We start from the raw sequence: 24,168 nt of genomic DNA, 5'->3' as shown, positions 1-24,168 counted from the left end.
GGCTTTAGCAGAAATTACAAAATGAGTATTTTCATAAAGGATACAAATCAAAAGTGTAACATTTTGGTTGCTTTACAAAGTCCTCATAGATATGTGCAAAAGTTTCACAATATTTTTCTCTTTGTGAGCCTCCCATCAGGTTCAGTAGCAGATAGCTGTAGCTGACACTTATAGCTGAGAGAGTGTGCTCTAATCAGTAGAGGGAACATGGGTGTAATGGAAGTAATGCAGGTGTAGGACAGGACTTGGCTCAGGTCTTGTCACTCTGCAGCAGAGCCAGAATTGGGGAAGCCCGTTCCACTCAGTTCCATAGCCTGGGTGAGGAAATAATACTGATGTCTAAGTGTCTTACTTTGTTTTGCTTTAATTGTGGGTGGAGTGGTAAAGAGATAGCCTTTAAATGGGACAAGTATCACTGTGAAAGGTGATTATGGTGGCTGAACACTATATGCCAATCTAATATTCTTTGTATGATGGATGCCATCTTTTTGTAAACTTTCTTAGAGAATGATCTGGAGAGGGAACCTTGCAGTCATTTCATCCATTCTTTCAACATTTACTGATCATCTTTTACACGTGAGGCACTGGTTTGGGTGTTTGGGATCCAAAGATGAATGCACCCCCCTGCAGGAGGAGTGGGTAGAGTAGGTTTCCTGGAATCGTTAATGTGTGACCTGAACTTTAATGGGCTGAGTTGAAATTGGCCAAAGGAAAAAGAGATGGAAATGGAATAGCACCATCAAAGTCATGGAAGTAAGAAACAGTACAGCATGTGAGCAACTATGAGCAGTGTATGAGGAACAGTCTTAACTTGTTTTCATTTTGAGTCATAGATTACTGGGATTACACAATAATAAAACCTGTACTGTTTCTGCTAAGTACAGGGAACACATAATTTTGTAACTCTAAAGATTACAAGAGTAACCTCTAAGAATTCAAAGCAATAATAGGTACTGCTCAGGGCTAAAGTTTCTGGTAGTTATAGTCATAGAGGTATTTTTTTTATTTCTTGGGGTTTAAGATATTGTTGCATCCTTTAGCTAGTTTCACATTATAGCTATTCAATAGCTCTTTGCCATCTTTTAAAGAAAAGAAAAACAATGAGAAAACAATTCTTCATGTTACTGTAAGGCACTGAAAATAAAGATTCATACATGCTAAAATACTCTGGATATATACATTATACACATATATATATGTTATATATACATTATATATAACATTATATACATTATATATACAATATACATTATATATACATTATACACACATATGTATAACATATATACATATCTGTTCATTTATTCATTAAACATAAGGCTGAGACACATTGCTAGAAATGTGCCATTCTTTCCTACACCCCTCCTGGCTGTAATGCACCCTTTTAAGTTTGAATTGTAGGTCTCAATATGACTGTGATACCACATTTCTCTTTCAGTTTTCTTTTTCCATCATGATGCTGGATTTTTTTTTTTTTCTCTCTGTGTCCTACCTTTCTCTTGGAGTTAAGATCTTGCTGTCATAGATGCAGAATAGGTGAATATGGTGAGTTTGGGTATACATTTAACAATAAAGTAATTCATAATGTTCCACTTAAACCCATAAATATATTGAGGTGACCACACGACAATAAAACCACTATAGCATCTGCTAAGTGATATTGACAAGTGATGCAATCATCCCTTTCAGAGCTGAGCAGAGAATATGACCATAATAGAAGTACTCAAATCTAGGCTAGGAAAGAAAGTTTCCTGTTTCCTGAATTAAATGTAGTTTCAAATTAGGCTTTTTTGTATTTCTTTCTGCTCAGAAAAAAAAGAAGAAAACTTAAAAAAAACTCCTTCTAAAAGCATTTTTAAATCATTTTTTACACTAAGAGAAAATTATAGTCTTGGAACCAATGTTTGGCTCTCTTCGAAAAAATGGAAAAAGTCCAGTGGCTGCTCACATATGTTCCCCAAGTAGATGCTCAAATGTGGAAAATGAGCAAGTTACCTGGAGATAGCACGTAATATTTGAATACCTGGAATTCTACATTTGTCAAGTATTAATACATACATATTTGAAAAACTGAGTCCTCCTCTCTTTTAAAGGGGTGACCATGCCTCAACCTTAGGTTGTAAGGCTGAACATAGCTCTCTGAAATACCTGTGTTCTCGTGAGTGGTTTCCCTTCCTCCCTTACCTCAGAGCTCCTTTAGGATCTAGGTGAATCCATGTTCTCACATGTATTGAAATCAATGGCAGTTGTAAACAAAACAGATATAAAAGAATATACGTTAGTTTCAACATGTGAAGTCTTTTTAAAAATGCCCATGCATATGGAAATCAATGTTGAGTATTAGTGTTTTCATAACTTTTAGGATATTGTTCTCAAATTTGATAATCAAGTGTATTTATTTTATTTTTAAACTTTTTTGAAGTAATCTCTGCACCCAATATGAGGCTTGAACTCATAGCCCCAAGATCAAGAGTTGCATGCTCTACTGACTGAGCTGGCTAGGCTCCCCCAAATTTACTTTGAAGATAGCTTTGAGCTATTTTGCATCAAGAAGTAATAATTATTTAGCCATTGTTAATGTCAGTCATGTGTACATATACACATCTGAGATGCAACTGAGGCCAGTCCCCGAGAGCAGTAGAAGTAGAATCTCAGCTCACATGAAAGTTCATTCATGTAGTCCTGATGCAGCTTGCAATGTAGACAAAACTATTTTCATACATATTTTTTGCTGTTTTATGTATAAATGAATGATGCTGAAAGCCAAATTTAAATAGAAATTAATATTTCAGGTAGATCAAGTCTTCTTCCTGAATCTCCCATTTCTGCTCATATTTTCACCATCCTTTTCGTCCACAGTGCTCCTGCACTGGAAACCTTGAGTTCTCTCCGTTCTTCCACTGGCCACCTCCATACCAAATTAGTCACAAAGTCCAGAAGCAAGCCTCTAATTTTGCTTTAACCCACTTGTACACTGAACTAGTTCAGTACTTTTTCTTTCAATCCTGGATCTCGACCAGTAGAAATGTTGGCTGCCCTGCTTTCTTTTTGACTGGCCCAAGGCACTTCCTATGTGTTGCCAATCAAATTCCTTAAACTTGTTTTGATAAGGTTATTCTTCTGTTCAAAACAAAACACAACAAACATACCATGTCTCCCTTTCTCTGCCTGACTTATGGGGAAAAAAATTCCAAATTCTTTAGACTGGAGTTCAAGATCTGCTGAATACACTGTGAATACTTTTATTAGTGTCAAGTTCCTGTTATTCCCAGCATGGAGTATATAGAAAGAATACACCAGATAGTTTTTGCTGGCTATTTTCCCCCTTTTAACTTTGACATAAGCCTCCAGCAACTGAGTTTTGTCTATCATATATCAAAATCTAGCTCAAACATTGCATTTTCTGCAGACCGTCCCACATTCCTTCTTTAGGAAGTGAAAACATATATTTAATAATGTTTTTTTATTCATCCTACATTATTAACCACTTGCTATGTTCTGAATATAGAAACATGAATATGGTACCCCACTTCAAGGTACTTCCTTGAGGCCATCATTCAAGTAAACAGCTGTAACATTGTGTGATCTATTCTACAATACAATTCTACACAGGTACCAGTGAATTCCAATGGAGGTTATTGTAAAGTCAGTGGACAAAAGTGAGGGTTAAGGAAAGTTCTATTGTAAATGAGTCTTGAGTGTCTTGAAAATAGTGGTAAGACATTTCACTCAAAGGGAATAGTACTATAAAGACATGGAGACTTGAAACACACAGGAGTGTTTAAAAGCTAACAACAAATTTGGTTTAGCTTGAGAGTAGATATAAGGGACCATCTTATAAAATATTGGTTATGCCATGCTCAGAATTGTGCTTCACACATAGTGGGCATTTATTTGCAACAACATAGATGGAGCTGGAGTGTATTATGCTAAGCAAAATAAGTCAGAGAAAGACAAATACCATATGATTTCACACATATGTGGGATTAAAGAAACAGATGAATATATGGAGGCAAGAAGGAACAAAGAGAGAAGGAAACAAACTATATGAGATTCTTAACAATAGAGAACAAACTGATGGCCGATGGAGGGAGGTGTGTGGGGATGGGCTAGATGGGTGATGGGTAATAAGGAGGGCACTTGTGATGAGCACTGGGTGTTGTATGTAAGTGATGAATCACTGAATTCTACTCCTGAAACCAGTATTGCACTATATGTTAACTAACTAGAATTTGAATAAAAAATTGAAAAAAAAGGAAAAAATAAACATAGTGGGCATTCAATAAGCATTTATTCAAAGAACAGATGAATGAATCATTTTATCCAGTACAGGTATATTAAACCTTTGTGCCTAAATATTTAATATTAACTAATTTACTAGTATTCACCTGGGCTCATTGAAAACAAACTATGTATTCACATTCTGTTTTCAGTACTCCATATGTGGTTGATCTTTAATGTTATTGTAACAATTAGAAACACCCAGTCTTGCCATTTGAGTGTGGATGGACTTCTATGGGGGTATTACACTAAGTGAAATAAGTCAAACAGAGGAATACAAATGCCATATGATTTCATGTTAGATCTGGAATTTTAACACAAAGCAGAAACAGACTCAGAGAAATACATACAGAGAACAAATTAGTGGTTGCCAGAGGAGAGAGGGGAGGCGGTATGGGCAAAATGGGTGAAGGGTAGTAGGAGGTAAAGACTTCCAGTTACACAGTAAATAAGTCATGGGGATGAAAAGTATTGCATTGGGAATAGAGTCAATAGTATTGTAATAGTGTTATAGGCTGACAGATGATAGCTATGCTTGCCGTGAGCACACCATGATGTGTGGACTTGTTGAGTCGCTATGTTGTACTCCTGAAACTAATGTAACATTGTGTGTCAACTATACTTTAATAAACATATATATATATATACATATATATGTCTTTAATATATATATATTTAAATGCTCAAAAACATAAACTAAAAAAATAAACATTCTTACTAACGTGAGTGACAAAAGTTGCAAGTTCTTAGAGTTAACATATATAAACAAATGTTCACAAATATTTGTGTTTTTCTTTTTCTAGGGTCAGACATTGTTCAATGGTTAATAAAGAACCTAACTATAGAAGATCCAGGTAAATAAATCATTTTCCCATTGATAGAATTATTTGCTTTGTGGTTTTAAGAAATATGTTTTTCTCAGGGCTAATATGACAAGCAAGCCAATCTGAAAAATTATAATTACATCTAAACTATGCTTTTAGCATTTATACAAATTTTATGGCAATCAACATATATTTAACTAAAATGTATTTAGTGTATTTTAACAATTTTTCACATATTTAATGTTCCATTTCATAAAATTTGATTCAGATGATTGGCAATTGCAGAATGGGTAATCTGTATACATGTTCGTAATTGATTGTAGATATAATATATGTGATTATATTATATATGACTATGAAGTAATGAAATTGCCCTTCATAAAAGACATAATGGTAAATTTCATTAATTTATAATCTTTCCTTAACTTCATTTTTGCATGAGGTTGAAGACAATGTTATTTGTAATTTTGATTCTTTGATCATGCCTACATGATTTTTTAGTGCTCATTTAAGTCATGGAGCCATCTACTGTGGTGGACATTATGTCTGTTCTGGAGCACTGAGCTAATTTCCACAGTTTGGGAACAGTTTCTACCAGCTCACATTGTGCATTGCCTAGGACAAATTCTTCATATGGAAGGCATTTAATGGCTTTTTTAAAATGTCATGTAAGAGCTTTCACATGCAGTAAACAGTTTACATCCCTAAAGTGAAAAATAAGATGTATTTTGTTTAGAGAGGATGCTGAGAAATCAAACAAACAAAAAACTTACAAAAATTGGTATTACAGTGACTGAGAATGACTTGGTAGGGAAAGAGGGCAATACACCAACCACACAATAAACTGTCACCTCAATTAGAAAAGAGTTCAGCATGGCTTTTGCTGCTGCCTCGGTTGGTTACCACCTTAGAATGGTTTAGAAATAACAGTACATTGAAAGGCAAAGTTTGTATTTTTCCTTCTTTTGAGCTAACTTTATAAAGCCATGTTATCAGAAACTGTAGGTGTAATTTCATACATAAACGCCTGTGCACACCCCCTGCTCGTCTGGCACGTGAGCTTTTAGAATGCCTATCCTAGTAGGTTAAAAAGGATTAAAACAATTAAAGTTGAAGCACCTATGGCCAGCATCATATTGTTACTAAGTGAAAAGAGGAGATAGTTACTGGCATAGGGAGCCACAGTCTTATCGAGTTTACATTTTAGCCTCATGTCGGTCTGACTTTACAAACTGTAGCACCAGACCAAAGCCCCATTTGGCACAGTCACTGAAAACCAAGAAACTACTGATTTACAAGAAATATTATTGCTCAAAGGGTGAAGTGGATTCAAGAATATTTCTTGTAAGCTAAGACCAAAAGTGCACTTTGGTAATAGTCTAAGAAGCAGGAAACAGGTACAGATATGATAAGCTAGTAGGAAATAATCATTGTTTATAATTTACACATGAGATATAATTTTTAGCTATAATGTGTCTGAAAACTGATTTTATTTGGCTGCTCAACAGTTGAAGGAAATTATAAAGCTTCATTAGAAAGTATATGGAAAGATAAATTCAATCATATCCAGGAAGGAACATATATGTTCTTTAGTTATATTTATGACTGGCCAAAAAAACATTTTTGATTGGTTGATTGGTTTGAATGAACTAGTTTAACCTCTGCAGAGTAAAAGGCTAGATTTTAAGAAGAGTGAGAAGCATTGATGACTGCTCTGAAGATATAACAAATGTGCACACAGAAATGAATCAATCTGGCAGCATGATTCTGATTAAATATGGTCAAGAACATAACTGACATCATGAAACTCACTCTGATGGATGCAGATATGAAATTAATCGTAGTATTTTGGAATTGCTCATAAAGAGAGACTAAATAATTGTTATAATAAAAGGTCTAATTTTAACCGTACAAATTTTCTGAAAATTTCAAAAGAAGACAGGAACTTCTGTCAGGCTTCTATCTCGTTGTGAAGTGGTTGTTTGGAGACCTCTAGGATTGTTGGAAGTTCTAGATGTCAATCATTTTTGAAAGGATTTTATGGCAAGTTGGAAGAAGACACCAGTTCCTGGAGAAAGGAGCAGGTTCTGATGCCCATCTGGGGACAAGGGGCGAGAGTTGCACTGTCAGGAAGCTGTTGCAATCTAATCCAATAGATTAGTCTAATAGTATATTAGACTTTGGAGTCATGTGTTTGGCACCCTTCCCTAATTTTTAATACTGGATGCGGGTTTCTGTTTGTGTGATTTGTTGTTGTTGTTGATGAGTTAATAGTTACAAAGTTAGCTTATGTTTTTGTGGTGTGAAGAGTTAATAATTTTATTAATACCTTTCAACTCTATTGCTGAGAACATAGAATATGTATGAGAACACAAAGCCCAGAACAAATTGCATTAGTCTCAGAGTTAGAGTCTAGCTGATAAAATAAAGTGGTACTTTGGTTTCATAGAGAGGAAATTGATGCACATCAACTGTTGGATGGGGGCAGGAGAGTAAGAGGAGGAATTTAGCCCTTGGTGGATCTCTGTCTATATCGGCACCTACTGGGAGGCATAATGTCCACCACCAATGTCTTCAGTTGGTGGTCCACTCCATTGCTTCTGTGTGATTTCATGTTCACATTGACAGGACCTCTTCCTGGCTGTCTATAATCTTTGCTTCTACCAAGCTTAGATTGGGGGCACACCAAGTGATGCTGCTTCACACTGGGAAAGTACGCTGTGCTTCCCAAGACCCTATGGTACTTTTCTATTTTACTTTTGGTGGTACAACAATATTCTGCTTCTCTCCTACCATCCTGAGGTATGGGGTTATTTAAGGATGTCCAAACCCTTTATGCCTGGACACACACACAGTCCTTGCAGTATGATCCTTCTGGATTACTAGGTCTCTATTTGGGAAACAAGTATGTAATACCTTTTGCTTGTTTTTCTCATTGCTTGAAACAGTATTCTATCATATCAAATAGCTTTTGCTGTGTAAACTCAATGTCTTAAAATAAACAACCATTTTATTTAGTTTATAATTCTGTGGATTGGCTGGTCACATTTTCTGGGGGTTTGTTTGGCTGATATCTGGTGGGCTTTCTTCTTCTGGATTGTAGCCAGGTGGTTGGGTGGATGATCTAGGATTTTTTGGTGTATTCGATACTGGGTAGGTTGTCAGCTAGGCGAATCTCATTCTCTCATCCTTTGGCCGGCTGGCACTGGTGTCTTACTATAGTGGCTTGTACTTAAGTCACATTTTCTATAGTTTCATCTGCCAAGGCAAGTACCATGGCCAAGTCCAGAACCAGTGTAGGGAAGGACTATCCAACAGCATGGATACAGAGGTATGTGAACAAATTTGGGCCATTACTGCAAAAGTCTTCCACATCTGTATTTCTTCTGCTTTTCAGATCTGCCTTTCTGTGATATGTATTATTATATTTTGGCTTCTGTTTGCAAAATTTATCCTCCAGAACCTATTCATCATTTGTTAGTACATATGCTTTGCATCTAGTATCAATCATGTCATTAATTATGGATGATATTTTGAGAAAATTTATCAAAAGACTAAGCTTCAATGAAGTTTACATCCTTCACAAAATGACTGGCAGATATTAATAACTTCTTGACATCACTCTGCTCATTTGTAATCTTTGCTGCCTCTCACTGGAAGAATCACCCTTGCCAAGCTCTTGAAGTGATGCTGACCAAGGTGAGGAGTACTTTAAGATCCTCAGTCCAATGAGTAGCCAAAATCTGAAATGAGCCTCACTATGATTACTAGATACTAAAGAATATTAAGTACATTCTCTGTGTTCCCTTAATAGTACCCTGCTTGCTTCACTTTTCTCTTTCTTTCCATCCACCCATGCTTCTTCAGATCTCAGTATTCCTTGAGACGCTACCTGACATTAAAAATGAGTCATAGGCTCTGAAGACATACTTGAGCTCAAGTCTTGATTCAAGTACTTACTGGCTGTAGGCATGGGCAAGGTAGTTAATCTCTCTCTCTTTTTATTCTTCTTCAGCAAAATGCTTTTAGTACGGTGTTTTGTGAAGCTTAAATGAGTCAACATTCTAGTGTGCCAAAATCTTGATTTTATTTTTAAATAGGCCAGATTCCTTTAAAACTCTGAACATTTGCAGGCATATTTAGCTAACTTGGATTCTTTAAAATGCATGCAATTTTTATACTAGCCTTCAAACACAACCGATTCATTCTATGAAGACTCTCTCTATAATGCAGCTCCCAATTGAATTATTTACACTTGCTGCTACTCAATTTATTGATTAATTTTATCTTTTATTTTTTATTTTACATGTTAGCCTTATTGCTTTAGTCAAATCTAAAAAAAAATCTTAATAGAAGAAGACATACATCCTCTCCAGTCATCGACTGAAGTGTCAAGATCAGTCAGTTATCAATAATCGCTTGATTTTTACTAATGGGAATCCACTGAAGTGACATTAAGTTTTTGATAACCAATGATTCAGTTTGTGTTCCCCTAAATAGATGAGGAAAAGTGAAGAGAAAGAAATTTCAAATGAATTTTTCTTTATCTAAACCAAACCCAATTTGAAAGAAGTGGTTTAAAATGCAGATAGAAGAATGAGATTCAGAACAAATAGAGATTTATCCAGGATAAAAACTGAATGTTGAATAGTTGTAAAATTTCTTCTTCTAAAGGTATTATCTATTGTAAAAATATCTGGAAAATTGAGATTCAGGTAAGTCAACCAGATATTTTGCTTATGCATCATTCAACTGGATCAAATATCTTGTTCACTGAATTAATTAAATCAACCCATTACGCTCACCATTAGAGTCCGTCATCTACCTCCCAATTCTCTACAAGTCCTCTAGACAAAATGATCCAAATTCTGTTAATGAATATAATAAAACTGTGTTACAAGTAGCCTTCATATCCTGTGGATTTGGTTGGCCTTCCAGAGAAATCAGCTCGAGGAACATGAGGGTATATCAGAATTGAGAACGTGTAGAATGTCTCTGTTATCCTTGATAATATTTTGTACTTGCAAAGCATTTCATGCTATTCTAAATAATTTAAAACAGATTGTTTTACTTTAATACTGCAACAATAGTATGAAGTAGCCATGCAGACATAAGACATACTCATTTTACAATTGGAAAGTCAACTGAGAAAAACGTGAATGTCCGAAATCACACAAAAACCTGTTCAAAGAAACAGAACTTTGATCTCCAAATCTCTACCCCGTGTGTCTTCTCCTTTTGGCACAATTATTTCAGGCTTAGATTCTGCTTTTCCTCACATGGTTAGCAACCATGAGAGGTGCATGAATCCAGCTGATCAGATGGTCCCTTACATAGTGTCTTTTGGAACACAGTAATTGATTTTCTTAGATTTGGTGTTATATTTAGCTAATGCATCCTGGGTATACCCTTTGGTAAAGCTATTTTCTACATATTCCAATGCATATATCTTACATTCAAAATAAAGAGAAATCTTTTCTTTTTTTTTAATTTTTAAATGTTTATTTATTTTTGTAAGAGAGACAGATGTGAGTGAAGGGGGAGAGAGAGAGAGAAGGAGACACAGAATCTGAAGCAGGATCCAGGCTCCGAGCTGTCAGCACAGAGCCTGATGTGGGGCTTGAACTCATGAACTGTGAGATAATGACCTGAGCCAAGTCAGATGCTTAACCGACTAAGCCACCCAGGCACCCCAAATTAAAAAGACATCTTTTCTGTGTGCTCTTCATATTGCTTCAAACAACAATCTTACTTGGGTGGCAGAGAATAGAGACATTTAAAACACTCTTTCAAATTATATCAAGACCCTCTTGTAAAAAAAAAAAAAACTTATAAAATACATATTTTATTGTCCATTCTGTAAGCTATCATGTCAATATGAAAGAAATAAAGTGACTCCCTTATTATTTATTGTTCCAATACTAGAAAACCATTTTAGGAAAACATTCTGAGTTTTTAAGGCATCATTTAACCTTCTGGTGATAACATGCAAGAAATCATAAATCAGAGCCATCTCCTACACCTCTAACAAGATTGATTAGTTTGACTTAGTTCAAGGTAGTAGACATAACCCAAGTATACATATTTCAAATATGCACTTTCTGTTTTAAATAACGCCTAAAGAGACGTGAATAAATGACTCATATCTTTGGGCACTTGCTCCCAACCCATGTGTCTGCTACCACAGCCAAACCTTCATAGTTAACTACACGAGGGAAACTATTTGTCGTTCTAATTATTTTCACATGAGATGAGCAGGAGCCATGGGTTTCTTCATGTATTCTTTTCAGTGTGTTACTAGCTTCTCCTCGGAAGAAAACAGTAATTCCTTTTTGCATATATTCTATTACCACCCCACCTTTAAAAAAGTATGGTATCCTGTACATTTCATATCATCAGAAAACTCTCTCTTGGTGCCCACTGCCCCTTGGGAATACTCTACAAATGCAGAAAGTGAAAAAGTCTGCAGATGTTTGCTCCATGATGTCTCCCATTCAAAGTAATCAGTACCAACAAGTAAAGCCCAATCACATCCAGCCTGTTGAGGCCAACTGTCTCATTTAACTTATTACTTAACAATATCACTTTTTCCATGTATGTACGTATGCATGTTCTGCATTTGCATTTAAAAATGCACTTTATAATGGAACAAGTGACTGCTAGTGTCATTTGACGAATGTATTTCTGCAGTTGCTCTACATAATTAAAACTTAAAATCCAAAATATACTGAAAGGTCTTCATAAAGTCGATGAATAGAAGTTTTCATTACCAAAATAGAAGTCATTATTCCTAGTATATCTGCTATGGTTTCTGCCTCCAAGAGGGCTTTTTTTTTTTTCCTGTTGCTAGAAGCCTTTTCTGGTTTGGGCTTCTGGCCTTCATATCCCCCTCCATCACTATATTGCAATAACAATGGAAAATAATTATACTACATTAACATTAATTAATTGGGTGCCTTCAGGTACCATGCTGGATGTTTCCTTCCTATTTAGTTCTTGGAAATAGGGAACAGACAAGAGCATTCAGGTGTACTGAACACCAACAATGTGCAAACACCATGTTGAGAACTCGATACGTGTTATTCAGCCTTAAAGAAAAAAGAGAAAGAAACTTCATGAAGTACATGGTATATCAGAAATCTAAGTCTCAGATCATGAAGCTACTAAAAGATAGAACCAATACTCAAACCAGATACATTTGATATCAAAACATTAACATTTTCAGATCCAGAGAAGGAGTATCAAGTTTATTTTATAGATGAGGTCTCTAAGGCTTGGAGAAGAGCTGAGATGGGGAGCTAGGATTCATACCTGATGGATATAAGACATGATATCAACACTGCACATTTGTTAGAGATTCGGCAGATGCCATCTGGTTATGCCATTTTCCTCTTTTGGTTTGTACTGGCCAGCACACGCACCTGTAAATGCCAGTCCCAGGGTTTTATTATCTTTCCCATTTTTACTTGATTGGCAGATTTTTTTTTATAGATTACTTATTAGAGTTGCCAACAGTTAAGGAAAATACTAAAAACAGCTGGGAATCTAATTAGAATTGCTGTCCTTTTGCTTGTAAAATTTGAGCAAGCATAATGATGCTAGAATTCAGTATACTTTTAAATAGTTGTTTAACTCACTTAGGAACATTCCATAAATCAGCAGAGGTTGATATTTCTATCCTATTCACTAGAAAATAAAAACAAAAACAAAAATAAAGACCTAATGGAAAAACACAATTGCCCCGTGGCATTGTCTAATTCTTCTAACAGCTGGTTGACCTCTCTGTTGTTTTCTTCTTTTTAGGTCTTCACTGTCTATTTTATTAACTTTTTTGTGTACACATGTTTCTTTTATAAGCCAACTTGATTTTGGGGGGAGAGGAAGAAATATACACATTTTTTAAGTTTATTTATCTATTTTGAGAGAGAGAGAGAGAGACAGCATGAGTGGGACAGGGGCAAAGAGGGAGGGAAAGAGAGAATCTCAAGCAGGCTTCACAATGTCAGTGAAGAGCCCAACTCAGAGCTCTACATCATGAACTGTGAGATCCTGACCTCAGCAGAAATCATGAGTCGAATGCTCAACCAACTGAGCCACCCAGGTGCCCTGAGTGTACACTTAAAAAAAAAAAAAAAAAAAAAAAAGGTAGGAGGTTTGGATGGAAGAAAAGAAGGAAAAAAGGGAGGAAAGAAAATTGTAAAGAAGAAAAGAAAATTATAAAGGAATTGGTAAAGATAATAAGGCCTAGAGCATAGGACATTGTTGAAAATAGACCAGTTCATCAGGATCAGCCACTCAAAAAGGACAGGGAAATGTAAGTAATTATATATGTTATCCAGAGAGAGCCATAGACTGTTGTCTAAGAGCTGTCTGAAAAGTCAGGCTCCTTTATCTTTCATTAAGATAGCAGATTTTTCATTTCCCAACCGAAGAATGAATTGGGATTTTCCTGTCTTTATTTGAGCTGAGAACAAGGCTACTTGTGTTATTCATAAAGTTTTTCCAATTGTTATATCTAAGAATGGCAAGAAATGCTTGCAACAGCAGGACAGAACATGTGATATCAGCGCTCACAGAAGATTTGTGACCAGAATGTGATCCTACCATGGCATGAATGCACCAGTCTCTTCACTATCCTTTGGCTGCAAACCACACATAAAGATTCCTGCTTTTACATAAAAAGAAGACCTTTTTTTAAAAATAATGACTCTAAGAAACTCAGTGAAACATATAATAGGATTTTTATACTTTGAAAATTCCCCTGTAAGCCAAGAAGTCCTTATGTCTAATAATAATAATACCTTTTTAATTTTGCAATTACATTATAATTTAAATGATTGGTATCTCTAGATTATTCAGAATTGTTCCTTTTTGCTGCATTCACGAATACCTGGACATTGAAGCCCACTAGGGTACATCATGTACACTACATAGAATTCTGATTAACTCCATTTCATGTAAGGCACAGGTTTGGACTGTGATTTTGTCATTTTCTATAAATAACTGCTCCTTTTATTTAATCCAGTTTTTTTTGGAAGGCGATCTGCCAGACGTCATTACGACTTTGATCCTAGCCACAAAAAGAGAGGACGTCAGACTTTTCAGACTGTCAAGGGTGACTTGGCTATTTCAGCAAACCTGACATTTGATTTTTCCTCTGCTGGGGTTCATCCATGGAAATATCTGTGGTCTGGGTAGTTGTGGGCCTCTTTGTAAGCAATGATATGGACACACACTTGTTTATTATCCTTCTGGGGGCTTTAGTGCTGAGACCTTAACCTTCACTACTGCCAGGTTTTCCTTGGTTATTTCCTCAAGGGCCCCCGAGTAGCTGCTTGGTAGGTCATTCAACAGACTTTTCTTGGGGATGGATATCAGACGGTCACATATAGTACTACATAGAGCACACATTAATGTTGTTAAAACATTTTGAATTATAAAACACCATTATAAGCCCACTATAGCTAATATGGCAAGTATAAAGAAGAGAATAAAGCATTCATAAAAAACACTCAGGTAGTGACAGCTGAAATTCTAGCATATCTGTCCAGTCTCCTTTGAAGACGTGAGCTCTCACTGGCTTTGTTATTGGAGCTAGTCCCACTCATGTCTTCCCTTCCCCATATCTTATATTTTTCCTGGGCCGCTCATGAACCAGTATCTCATGTCCCTTCCCTCCACCTATTTGTGATGTCCACATCCTTACCAGAGCCACCATTGCCCTTTTGAGATTGCTGTGTTCCAGCACAGTGACCATCTGCTACCATCACTTGGACCTTGACCAAGGGCACCACTCCTACTTGGGTTCTATGAAGACTGTACATCCTCACAGACTCCCACTTTCATCTCCCAGACTCTAAGTTTTCACAAGATGTTTTTGAGCGTCACAGATAGTAAAAGGAAAATACATTGTGGAAAGTAACTGTTACCCCTTCACAGTCCAGATCTGATGGTAAGTCCTTTAGAAACTGATTCCCTGTTGCCTTCCTCACATCTAGGCACAGTGGTCAACATCCCAAACCCTGAAAATCGTCCAGGCATATTCAGGCCCAGAGTCAGGGCTTATAAGAGTCAATAAGAAAAGGACACAGGTATTCTTCATCCTACTCTTGGCCACAGTTTCTGAATTCTCATATCTGACTCCAGGATTCACCTCTTCCTAGGACATCTTAGGACTGACCTCTTTTTAGGGTATGTTTGAGGATTGACCTCTTCCAAAGGCATGTTGACATAATACCACACTTGTTGAAAGGGGCATGGGCTGTCCCTCCACTGTCACATGATGGTCTGACTTCAGGTCATTTAAAAAAATCTGAGGCACCTATTCATTAGAATGTGCGTTTTGAGGGGAGCCTGGGTGGCTCAGTTGATTAAGTGTCCAACTTCGGCTCAGGTCATGATCTCGCTGTTCCTGAGTTCGAACACCGCGTTGGGCTCTGTGCTGACAGCTCAGAGTCTGGAGCCTGTTTCAGGATTCTGTGCCTCCCTCTCTTTCCCTGCCCCTCCCCTACTCATGCCCTGTCTCTGTCTCAAAAATAAATAAACATTGGGGGCTCCTGGTTGGCTCAGTTGGTTAAGCGTCCGATTTTGGCTCAGGTCGTGATCTCGCAGTTTGTGAGATCGAGCCCCGCGTCGGGCTCTGTGCTGACAGCTCAGAGCCTGGAGGCTGCTTCAGATTCTGTGTCTCCTCCTCTCCCTGTCCCTCCCATGCTCATGCTCTGTCTCTCTCTGTCTCTCAATAATAAATACACGTTAAAAAAACTTTAAATAAGTAAACATTTAAAAAAAAGAATGTGCATTTTGTGAGCAGAGTCTTCGTTTTGTATTTGCTCTGCCTCTGGCATCTTTAGTGTGCCTGGCACATATTGGGCATTTAAATATTATTGAATTGAATATTTTTAACAAAGAAAATATTAACATATAAATAGGCTGTTATTATTTTTTATCTTTCATATTTCAATATTCATGGTTCACACTCTAGATGGAAGTTTACCTCGAAGTGCGAAACCATAGGTTCCCATGACCCTCCGTGCCATACAAAGTGTTTAGTTATAGAACAGAAAGTGAAACTTTCCAAGTTTATCAATCCATAGATTTGAAATAATCTATTTTCCTCTAAGTAAAGTCAAGGGTATATATGTTATCCAACCACAAGAAATTACTCTAATGTTCTGAAACAGCCTAAAGGAGGTTGCTTTTATTCCATGGAAAAATGAGTTTTATGAGCAAATAGTAGATCCTATTAGAAGCAATAATGATTTATTGGCTGAAATATTAGAGTACACTGGAAAACCCAAGCAAAGGCATAGCAAGGACATAATAAAGTCTCATAAAAATCATAAAAAAAAACCAAATTTATCATTTGGAAATTTATCTCTAGGCCAGAAATGATATTATAGCAAGTGAAATAACTGCTTTAGGTTATGCCTTGTTTTTTTTTCCTGAGAATTTTTCAACAAATGTAAAGCCATTGGAAAGTATCCTGACCCCTTCAGATATCCTATCTTTTCTAACATGATTCAAGGTCAGACCACTTGCTTCCAGCTCAGAAAAGTAGCAGTTGTCGACATTTCTTTTCCTATGGTTTAGGGAGAGAAAGTAGGTCAGTTTTTTTGGAATGACACAGGAGATAAGATGAAGGTGTTGGGTGGTTGGGCATGCAAAGCCTAGAATTGCTCTCCTGAGACATTTCTGCTCCATCTGGTAAGCAATGATCAGCCATCAAGGAAGGAGAACATCTTGTCCCTCTAGAAATAGGTATTTTCCCATTTCCTTGCCTTTGTATAATCATGAACCCCTATATTTTATTAATGTTTTCCAGCTCTCAACTGGGCCCCCAAATTTGATAAAATGCTTAATATACTAACATATGTACAATGGTAGCCTAATAAGTTCTTGGTCACTGATGCAGTATCATAAATAGGAAGAAATGATTCAAAGTATAAAGGAAATTTTAATTTGGTGCCTTAACTTGCCTTTAACTACACCCCTACTGTTCCACCTAGCCCTTTATAAGAGAAATAAGAGCAAAGAGTTGAGCATGAGTACCTGGCACCTGGGAGCTCCCCCCCCTCCGCCCCACCATCCCCGCCGGCATTGCTGGAAAGGAGGAGCTCATGCAGCTCCTTCTCATGCCTATGCTCATTGTCCACCTGCACTTCTGCAGATTCTGTCAAATGTTCCGTCACATTGCATATTCGCTCACTTAAGCAAATCCTGGGGGCATGGCTTGCAGGAGCTGCCACTAAAAGTTAAATAAGGCTATGTGGTTGGGAAGACCTCTGTTAACCGAGGCATTTGAGCAAACAATTGATTTTAGGCACACCATGTCACAAAGTTTCAAGCAAATTGACAGAGATGCAGACAGTTTAAAAATAAAGAATGGGGCAGAAGTGTAAGCTATTGCTTAGATTATATCATACGAATGATGCAAAATTCTCCCATCATCTTAAACAACACCCCTGTGGAATGTTATATTCTTTGAGTAATGAGGATGGTAGAAGCCCAGGCTTCTCCCTGTGATGTGATGGTGTGACTGGACAGTAACCAGAGACCCAGGTTTGAAGATAGGACCATTCATGCATTTAACAATTATGCACACGCAAAATGTGCTTGTTCTTGTATTTGAGGTGCAGTGGTGTCAATATACCCATACTGCCCCTCTCACAGGCAAGACAGACATTAGAGGAATCATTGTACCAGGAGCAAAACAGCCACTTTAATTAACAAATGCTTTCAATTTTCTCTTGGCCTGTCCTTCCAGTGATCCACCAACAGAGTGTATAATCCTGGGTCAGTCTCGCTAAGGGCCTGTCTCTATCTGAAATTGTGCACATGCTATGGAAGACACTCAGTGCTATAGATTATTGCCCCCAAGGTGTCACAGTTTCCAAACCCAATCAGGCCTTCAGGATCTCTTGGCAATCATGTTTTGTAGTCATAGCTCCTACTCAATGGGAGTGATTATTCAAAGCCTTCTTCATTTTCCTGAAGTCTCCCAATAGACTCATTCTCTGCCATTCTCAACAGCAGACTGTAACTTTTAGTGAAAATATAAATCAAAGAGGAAATTTGTCACCTTTCTGACTCACTATGCTTCACAAAAAACATGACAGTGTCTATAACCATTCTTGTCTCCTTGCCCATCTGGGTTAGGCTTCCTGTGCTTGTTATCCTGACCTTTTGCACCACCTCAGGGTTCTTATTGCATCCTTCCTATTTCTCTTGTCTATCCTGAACTGCCGTATATTTATCAGTTTATTCACCACTGGTTTTACCCATTACAAAACAGTTCTACGTTGATAGATGGTCCATCCTAGCTACTTTCCTCTCTCTTAGTTTTATAAGCTCAGCTGTCCTGTCTCTAATTCCTCTGTCTATAACTCATCTCTCAATTCACTGGAATCTTGCTTGTATCTTCTGCTTATAATCTGAAACTTTACTTAGTCTGGCCAGTAATATTCTTCTTGTTGCTAAATTCAATGATCATTTCTTAGCCCTTAATTTGACCTCACTGTAACATTTTTGACTCCCTCTTCTCTTACATTACTCCATTGTCTGGTTTGCACTAAAACTTTCTCACCCTCCAATTTAGTATTCTTCACAGATTTCTCTATTTGCCTCTTAACTGTCAGGGTTTTTCAGACACAAACATGGTCTTTCTCCTTTATTGGCTCTCTACAGGCCATGTACTTCTTTATTTAATTCACTGCTAGTGTGTACATGCATGTAGAATTCCTTCTGACTTCCTGGTCTATAGATCTAACTATCTTACAGAAATTTTTGCTTGGATTTTTAGCAGGCATTTCATTTATTCAACAAATAAAAACTGACCTCATCATTTTATCCTCAAATCTGTGTAGACTTCTCTTAAATATCTCTCCACTGCTCTTTCCACCATCTTTCTGTGCTGCCATAATGCCACAAAGCTTTGAAATGTTCTAGCATGAATGTTCTAGCAGATGCTCTCTAGAGCATTAACAATGCTGAAAATACAAGCAGATGCTAAGCTCCCTGTCCATTCAGGCCATGTTCAGAAGTGATTGTCCAGTTTCTAACTGTGATGAAGAAGCATGATTAGTTACATTGGTGAATTTGAAGTCATTGATGATCACAAAACTAGGGAAGTTGTTGTGAACCTCATGGACATGTTAAACAAGTGTGGAGTGATCAGCCCCAGATTTGATGTACAACAGAAAGATCTAGAAAAATGGCAGAATAATCTTCTCTGATCCCACTAGTTTGATTTCATTGTACTAACAGCCTCAGCTGACATCATGGACCATGAAGAAGCAAGATGAAAACACATAGAAGGGAAAGTCCTGGAATTCTTTTCCTGGGGGTATAATATATACGTACAAATAAAATACCTCAGTGGAAAAAAATATCTCTGCATTGCCTAATTCTAACCATAGTCACATCTTATGAGGAATGACCACAGTCTTCTAACTCATGTCCCTTCTTCCTTGTCCCACACCCATATATTCATTATACTGCATCTACAATGACCTTTCCAAACTCCATCTAAGCATGTCTCTTCTGAGGTTTCATAACTCCAATTGATCCCGCATTGCCCATAGGATGCAGTCTAAACTTTTTAGCTTGAATACGTAACCCTTTTTGCAGTAGCCATATTTACCATTGTGTCCACTCAGATCACAATTTCTTGCCCCACCCTGTGCCTCACAGCCACCAGATTGCTGGCTGTTTGTTAAATGGCATTATCCTCTTGATCACAAGCATTTCCACGTGCTATTTTCTTTACTCGGAACCTCCTCTTTGCTTCATAGCTCCTGCCTTTTATTTAGGGTTTGAATTATATATCAACTCTTTCAGAACAGTGTCCTGACCTCTCAAGATTGAATTGGATGTCTTTTTAATGTGTTTCCAGAACACTGCACTTACTTCCTTGAAATTCTTATTACATGGTGTGGTTGGCCCATTTATTTGCCTGTTTTGCCTATTAAAATACACTACGCACTTCCTAAGAATAGGACTGGCACCTTGTTTCCCCCTGTACTGACTAAGTGAATGAATGAGCTATACATTTGGAAATCAAAGCTTTGAAATTCGATGAGCTTGCCAAAGAAATATATAGAAAAAGTAAAGGCAAATGGGATCCATTGCAAAGATAAATTTCAAGAGAGTTCCTCACTATAGCATTTGGGAGGACAACAACAGAGAAGAGTCTGGGAGCCAGTGGGAAATACAGCAAAATAGATAGAGTTTGGATGGCATCAAACAGAGGTTCCACGAAGAGAGATTCATCAGTGGCTTGTTAAGGAGAGAGCACTGAGAGAGCGAGGGGAAGCTCTCCTTTGTACTAGGTAGTCATCGGTGACCTTTCTGAGAGAGCAGATTTAGTAAAGCTTCAGGTTCAGAAGACAGAGTGCAGGGAGCTAACAACTTCATTACATACTGTAATCACAAGGAACACTTCAAATTTAAAGTCATATAGAGCATGCCAAGAGATAGCATACAACTCATCAAATTCCTGGTCTATGCCTGCTATGTTTGGACACCTCAGTTGGTTGCACAGAAGTTTTCATTTGAAGTAAGTAAAAATAAACGTGAGCATAATAGTAAAATATTTTTGCATCCTATAAATTGGAGTTGTGATTTCTACATAAAAGAGATGGCACTCCTGTGACTGCTTACTAAGCTACACCTATATTGAGTCTTTTTTAATTAAGTTTTAAATTTTAATTCCAATATTGTTAACATACAGTGTTATATTCATTTCAGGTGTACAATACAGTGATTTAGCAATTGTAGACATTACTCAGTGCTCATCGTGGCAAGTGTGCTCTTAATCCCCATCCCCATCACCCATTTTGTTCTCTGTAGTTAAGAGCCTGTTTCTTGGTTTCTCTCTCTTTTTCTTGTGCTCATTTGTTTCATTTCTTAAATTCCATATATGAATGAGATCATATGATATTTGTCTTTCTCTGATTGATTTCACTTACCATTGTACTCTCTAGCCCCATCCATGTTACTGCAAATGGCAAAATTTTATTTTTTTTAGATTGTATCCTTTTTTTATGGCTGAATAATATGTATGCATACTATATCTTCTTTATCCATTCATCTATTGATGGACATTTGGGCTGCTTTCATAATTTGCCTGTTGTAAATACTGCTGCTATAAACATAGGGGTGCACTATCCCTTTGAATTTGTGTATTTGTATTTTTGGGGTAGATACCCAATAGTGCAATTGTTAGATTGTAGGGTAGTTATATTTTGAACTTTTTGAAGAAACTTCATACTATTTTCCACAGTGGCTGCACCAACCTGTATTCCTACCAACAGTGCATGAAGGTTCCTTTTTTTCCACATCCTCATCAACACTTGTTTCTTGTGTTTTTGATTGTAGCCATTCTGACAGGTGTGGTCTGTTATCTGTTAATTACAGTAAATTTCTGAAGATGCTGATTAAAACTAAAATGAGCTCCCAGTTTATAATAGATTGTTTTGATATAAGGCAGATAAAATGTTGGTGTTCATCCATCAACCTGGTACCTACATATTGATATCACTGTTGTATTAACTGAAACAAAGGAGGAGGTGGCAAAGAAGATTGAAAGCGGAAATAAATACTACTATGAAGCTTTTATTTCTCTGATACAGTATGATTCCCTATCATTGCATACTTGCTAACTTTAAAAAGGGTGGTATTTTATTATCATTGATACTAGTTTTTATTTTTAACAACTTTGCTCTCTTCATATTCAAATTGTACATTTACATGCCTTACTTTACAAATTATTTTTACCACTTCCACCATTTTCTGTAGTTTTTTTTTTAATCTTTATTTATTTTTGAGAGAGAGACAGAGTGTGAGCAGGGGAGGAGCAGAGAGAGGGAGACACAAAATCTGAAGCAGGCTCCAGGCCCTGAGCTGTCAGCACAGAGCTCGACCCGGGGCTCAAACTTATGAACCATGAGATCACGACCTGAGCCGAAGTCAGACACTCAACCGACTGAGCCACCCAGGCGCCCCTACTTCCACCATTTTAATCAATAAAAAACTAAACAATTCAAGTAATTAGTTCTATTATTAATGATGTAAATAAAAATTTCTGAAAAAATAAATAAAAATTCTGGAAGCAATTATTTATATAAAGCTTTTGTCTTTTTTCTTCCAATTTCAAAATATATTTTGTTACTCAAATTCAAATTCTGAACATGCTAAATAATTAATATGATTAAAATGGATTTTACCATATCTTTATTCATAACCACACTTCATAGACCATTCCCATTAGACATTTTTGTAATTAGACTAAAGTTCTTATTAACAGTTTTTTTCATGTGAATAAAATATATTTTCTTTCTTTTTTTTTAAACATAGTTAAGTCTCAAGCTGTGTTGCTTTTGTGAAGTTTTTACATTCAGAATTTGTTTCAGCTAGTTACTCTAAAACTGTGGTTTAGGCAATACAATATTTCTTACCATGGGCAAAATTAAGGGACTAGACTTAGGCCCATTTATGTCATCAGTGGAGGAATGGGTAAGGTCCCAAGTTCCAGGAGTCTCACCTCAAATGCCTTTAGTCTCAGTATTTTACTGTTTGTTTTTGTTTTGTTTTGTTTTTTAAGTTGGGTTTAGGGTAGCCTGGGTGGCTCATTCAGTTGAATGTTCAACTATTGATCTCAGCTCAGGTCTTGATTTCAGGATTGTGAGTTCAAGCTCCATGTTGGGCTCAGTGCTGAGGGTGAAGCCTACTTTAAAACAAAGTTGGGCTCAAAGATTTCTAGAAGAAAAGTAAATTGGGTTTTAGCTGTTTTCTATCCAAATGTATGTAAGCATGTACTTGGAGGTAAAATGTGGATTGATTGAGTTGAAATAATTTTTGTGTTTGCGCTATGTGTTAATTAAAAATTGAGATGATGACATTTGAAGTTTTTCTATCCTCTGTTATTTTCAAAATTTAATAAATTCTCAAGTTTTATTATAGTAAACACTGCAATTTATAGGTACAAAATAATAAATTTAATAATCCTTTCATAAAAATTACGTATTTTCTTCTTATTATTCTTAGAGCAACTATTAGATGTGAGGCTTCAATCAAGACATTAACTCTTAATTTGGTCTTTTAAATGTTTCTTAATTTATTATTTTGAGAGAGAGAGAGAGAGAGAGAGAGAGAACAAGTGGAGTAGGGGCATTGAGAAGGGAGACAGAATCCCAAGCAAGCTTGATGCCCTCAGCACAGACCCTGATGTTGAGCCCAGTCTCACAAACTGTTAGATCATGACCTGAGCCAAAATCGGGAGTTGGACATTTAACCAACTGAGCCACATAGGCTCTCCAACTTTGTCTTTTAAAAGTAACATATCAGCCCCTGAATTGCAAGCTTTAATTGTATCTATTATCAAAGTGGGAATTTATTATAGGTATCAAAGAAATACTCCAAAGTAAATATTTTTTAAAGTTAAAGTCATTTTTCCTTTCTTTATTTTCAACACAATTGATAAATTCCACATGTAACAGGTGTAGAGTGCTTGGCCAGGGAAATAAAAAGAGTTTAAGCAGATAACCTATCCTTCAGGATCTTTGTGAAATAATATGAAAGACTAATACCAGAACACAATTAGTTACAATAAAAGATATCAAGCATTGGGAGCTCATTGGAGGGAGGGTGCACTCCTGGCGGGTTTAGAAAAGACTTCATGAGGGAAGGCTGTATTTGAGTGGACCCTGGGGATTGCATAGAATTTCACCCGGTGAAGATAAGCCAGGGGGCTTTTCTGGATATAATAAATACTAGAGTAAAGGCACAGAAGAGAAAACCAGCCTGCTCCAGACCATCTAGTTTGACTGAAAGAATGAGTGAATATAATGCAAAGGCAGGGCTTGGGCAGGATAAGTTATCAGAAACAACTTCTTTGTAGAGCAGAGATGAAACTTGCCCCCAAGGACATCATTAAGGACTGAGTTGGGTGATGGGGAGAAGTTGGTAACTTTGAATAGATTTAAGTTGGAAAGCAACAAAATGATAGCCACATTTGTTTGTTTCTACTCTGTTCCAGAGACTATGTTAAATAACTTTAGTTGCATTA

The 24,168-nt window shown here is 36.8% G+C and overlaps 1 protein-coding gene across 6 annotated transcripts in view; it reads left to right on the top strand.

Annotated features, from left to right (window-relative positions):
* The window catches only part of RGS7 (regulator of G protein signaling 7), a 493,624-nt gene that overhangs the window by 339,238 nt on the left and 130,218 nt on the right, over positions 1-24,168 (top strand). For 5 of the 6 annotated variants that reach the window (XM_047077343.1, XM_047077341.1, XM_047077342.1 and 2 more), the window contains exon 3: positions 5,085-5,135. The exons of the other annotated variant lie outside the window; for it this stretch is intronic. In XM_047077343.1, the coding sequence (XP_046933299.1) occupies positions 5,085-5,135 (51 nt within the window). The remainder of the gene's footprint in view (positions 1-5,084; positions 5,136-24,168) is intronic. 6 annotated transcript variants of the gene reach the window in all.

This window comes from Lynx rufus, unplaced genomic scaffold (assembly GCF_022079265.1).
Source record: "Lynx rufus isolate CCGP_SWC_20201006 ecotype Redwood Valley unplaced genomic scaffold, mLynRuf1.p SCAF_15, whole genome shotgun sequence".
NCBI lineage: Eukaryota > Metazoa > Chordata > Mammalia > Carnivora > Felidae > Lynx > Lynx rufus.
This window is presented reverse-complemented; position numbering and strand designations above follow the sequence as displayed.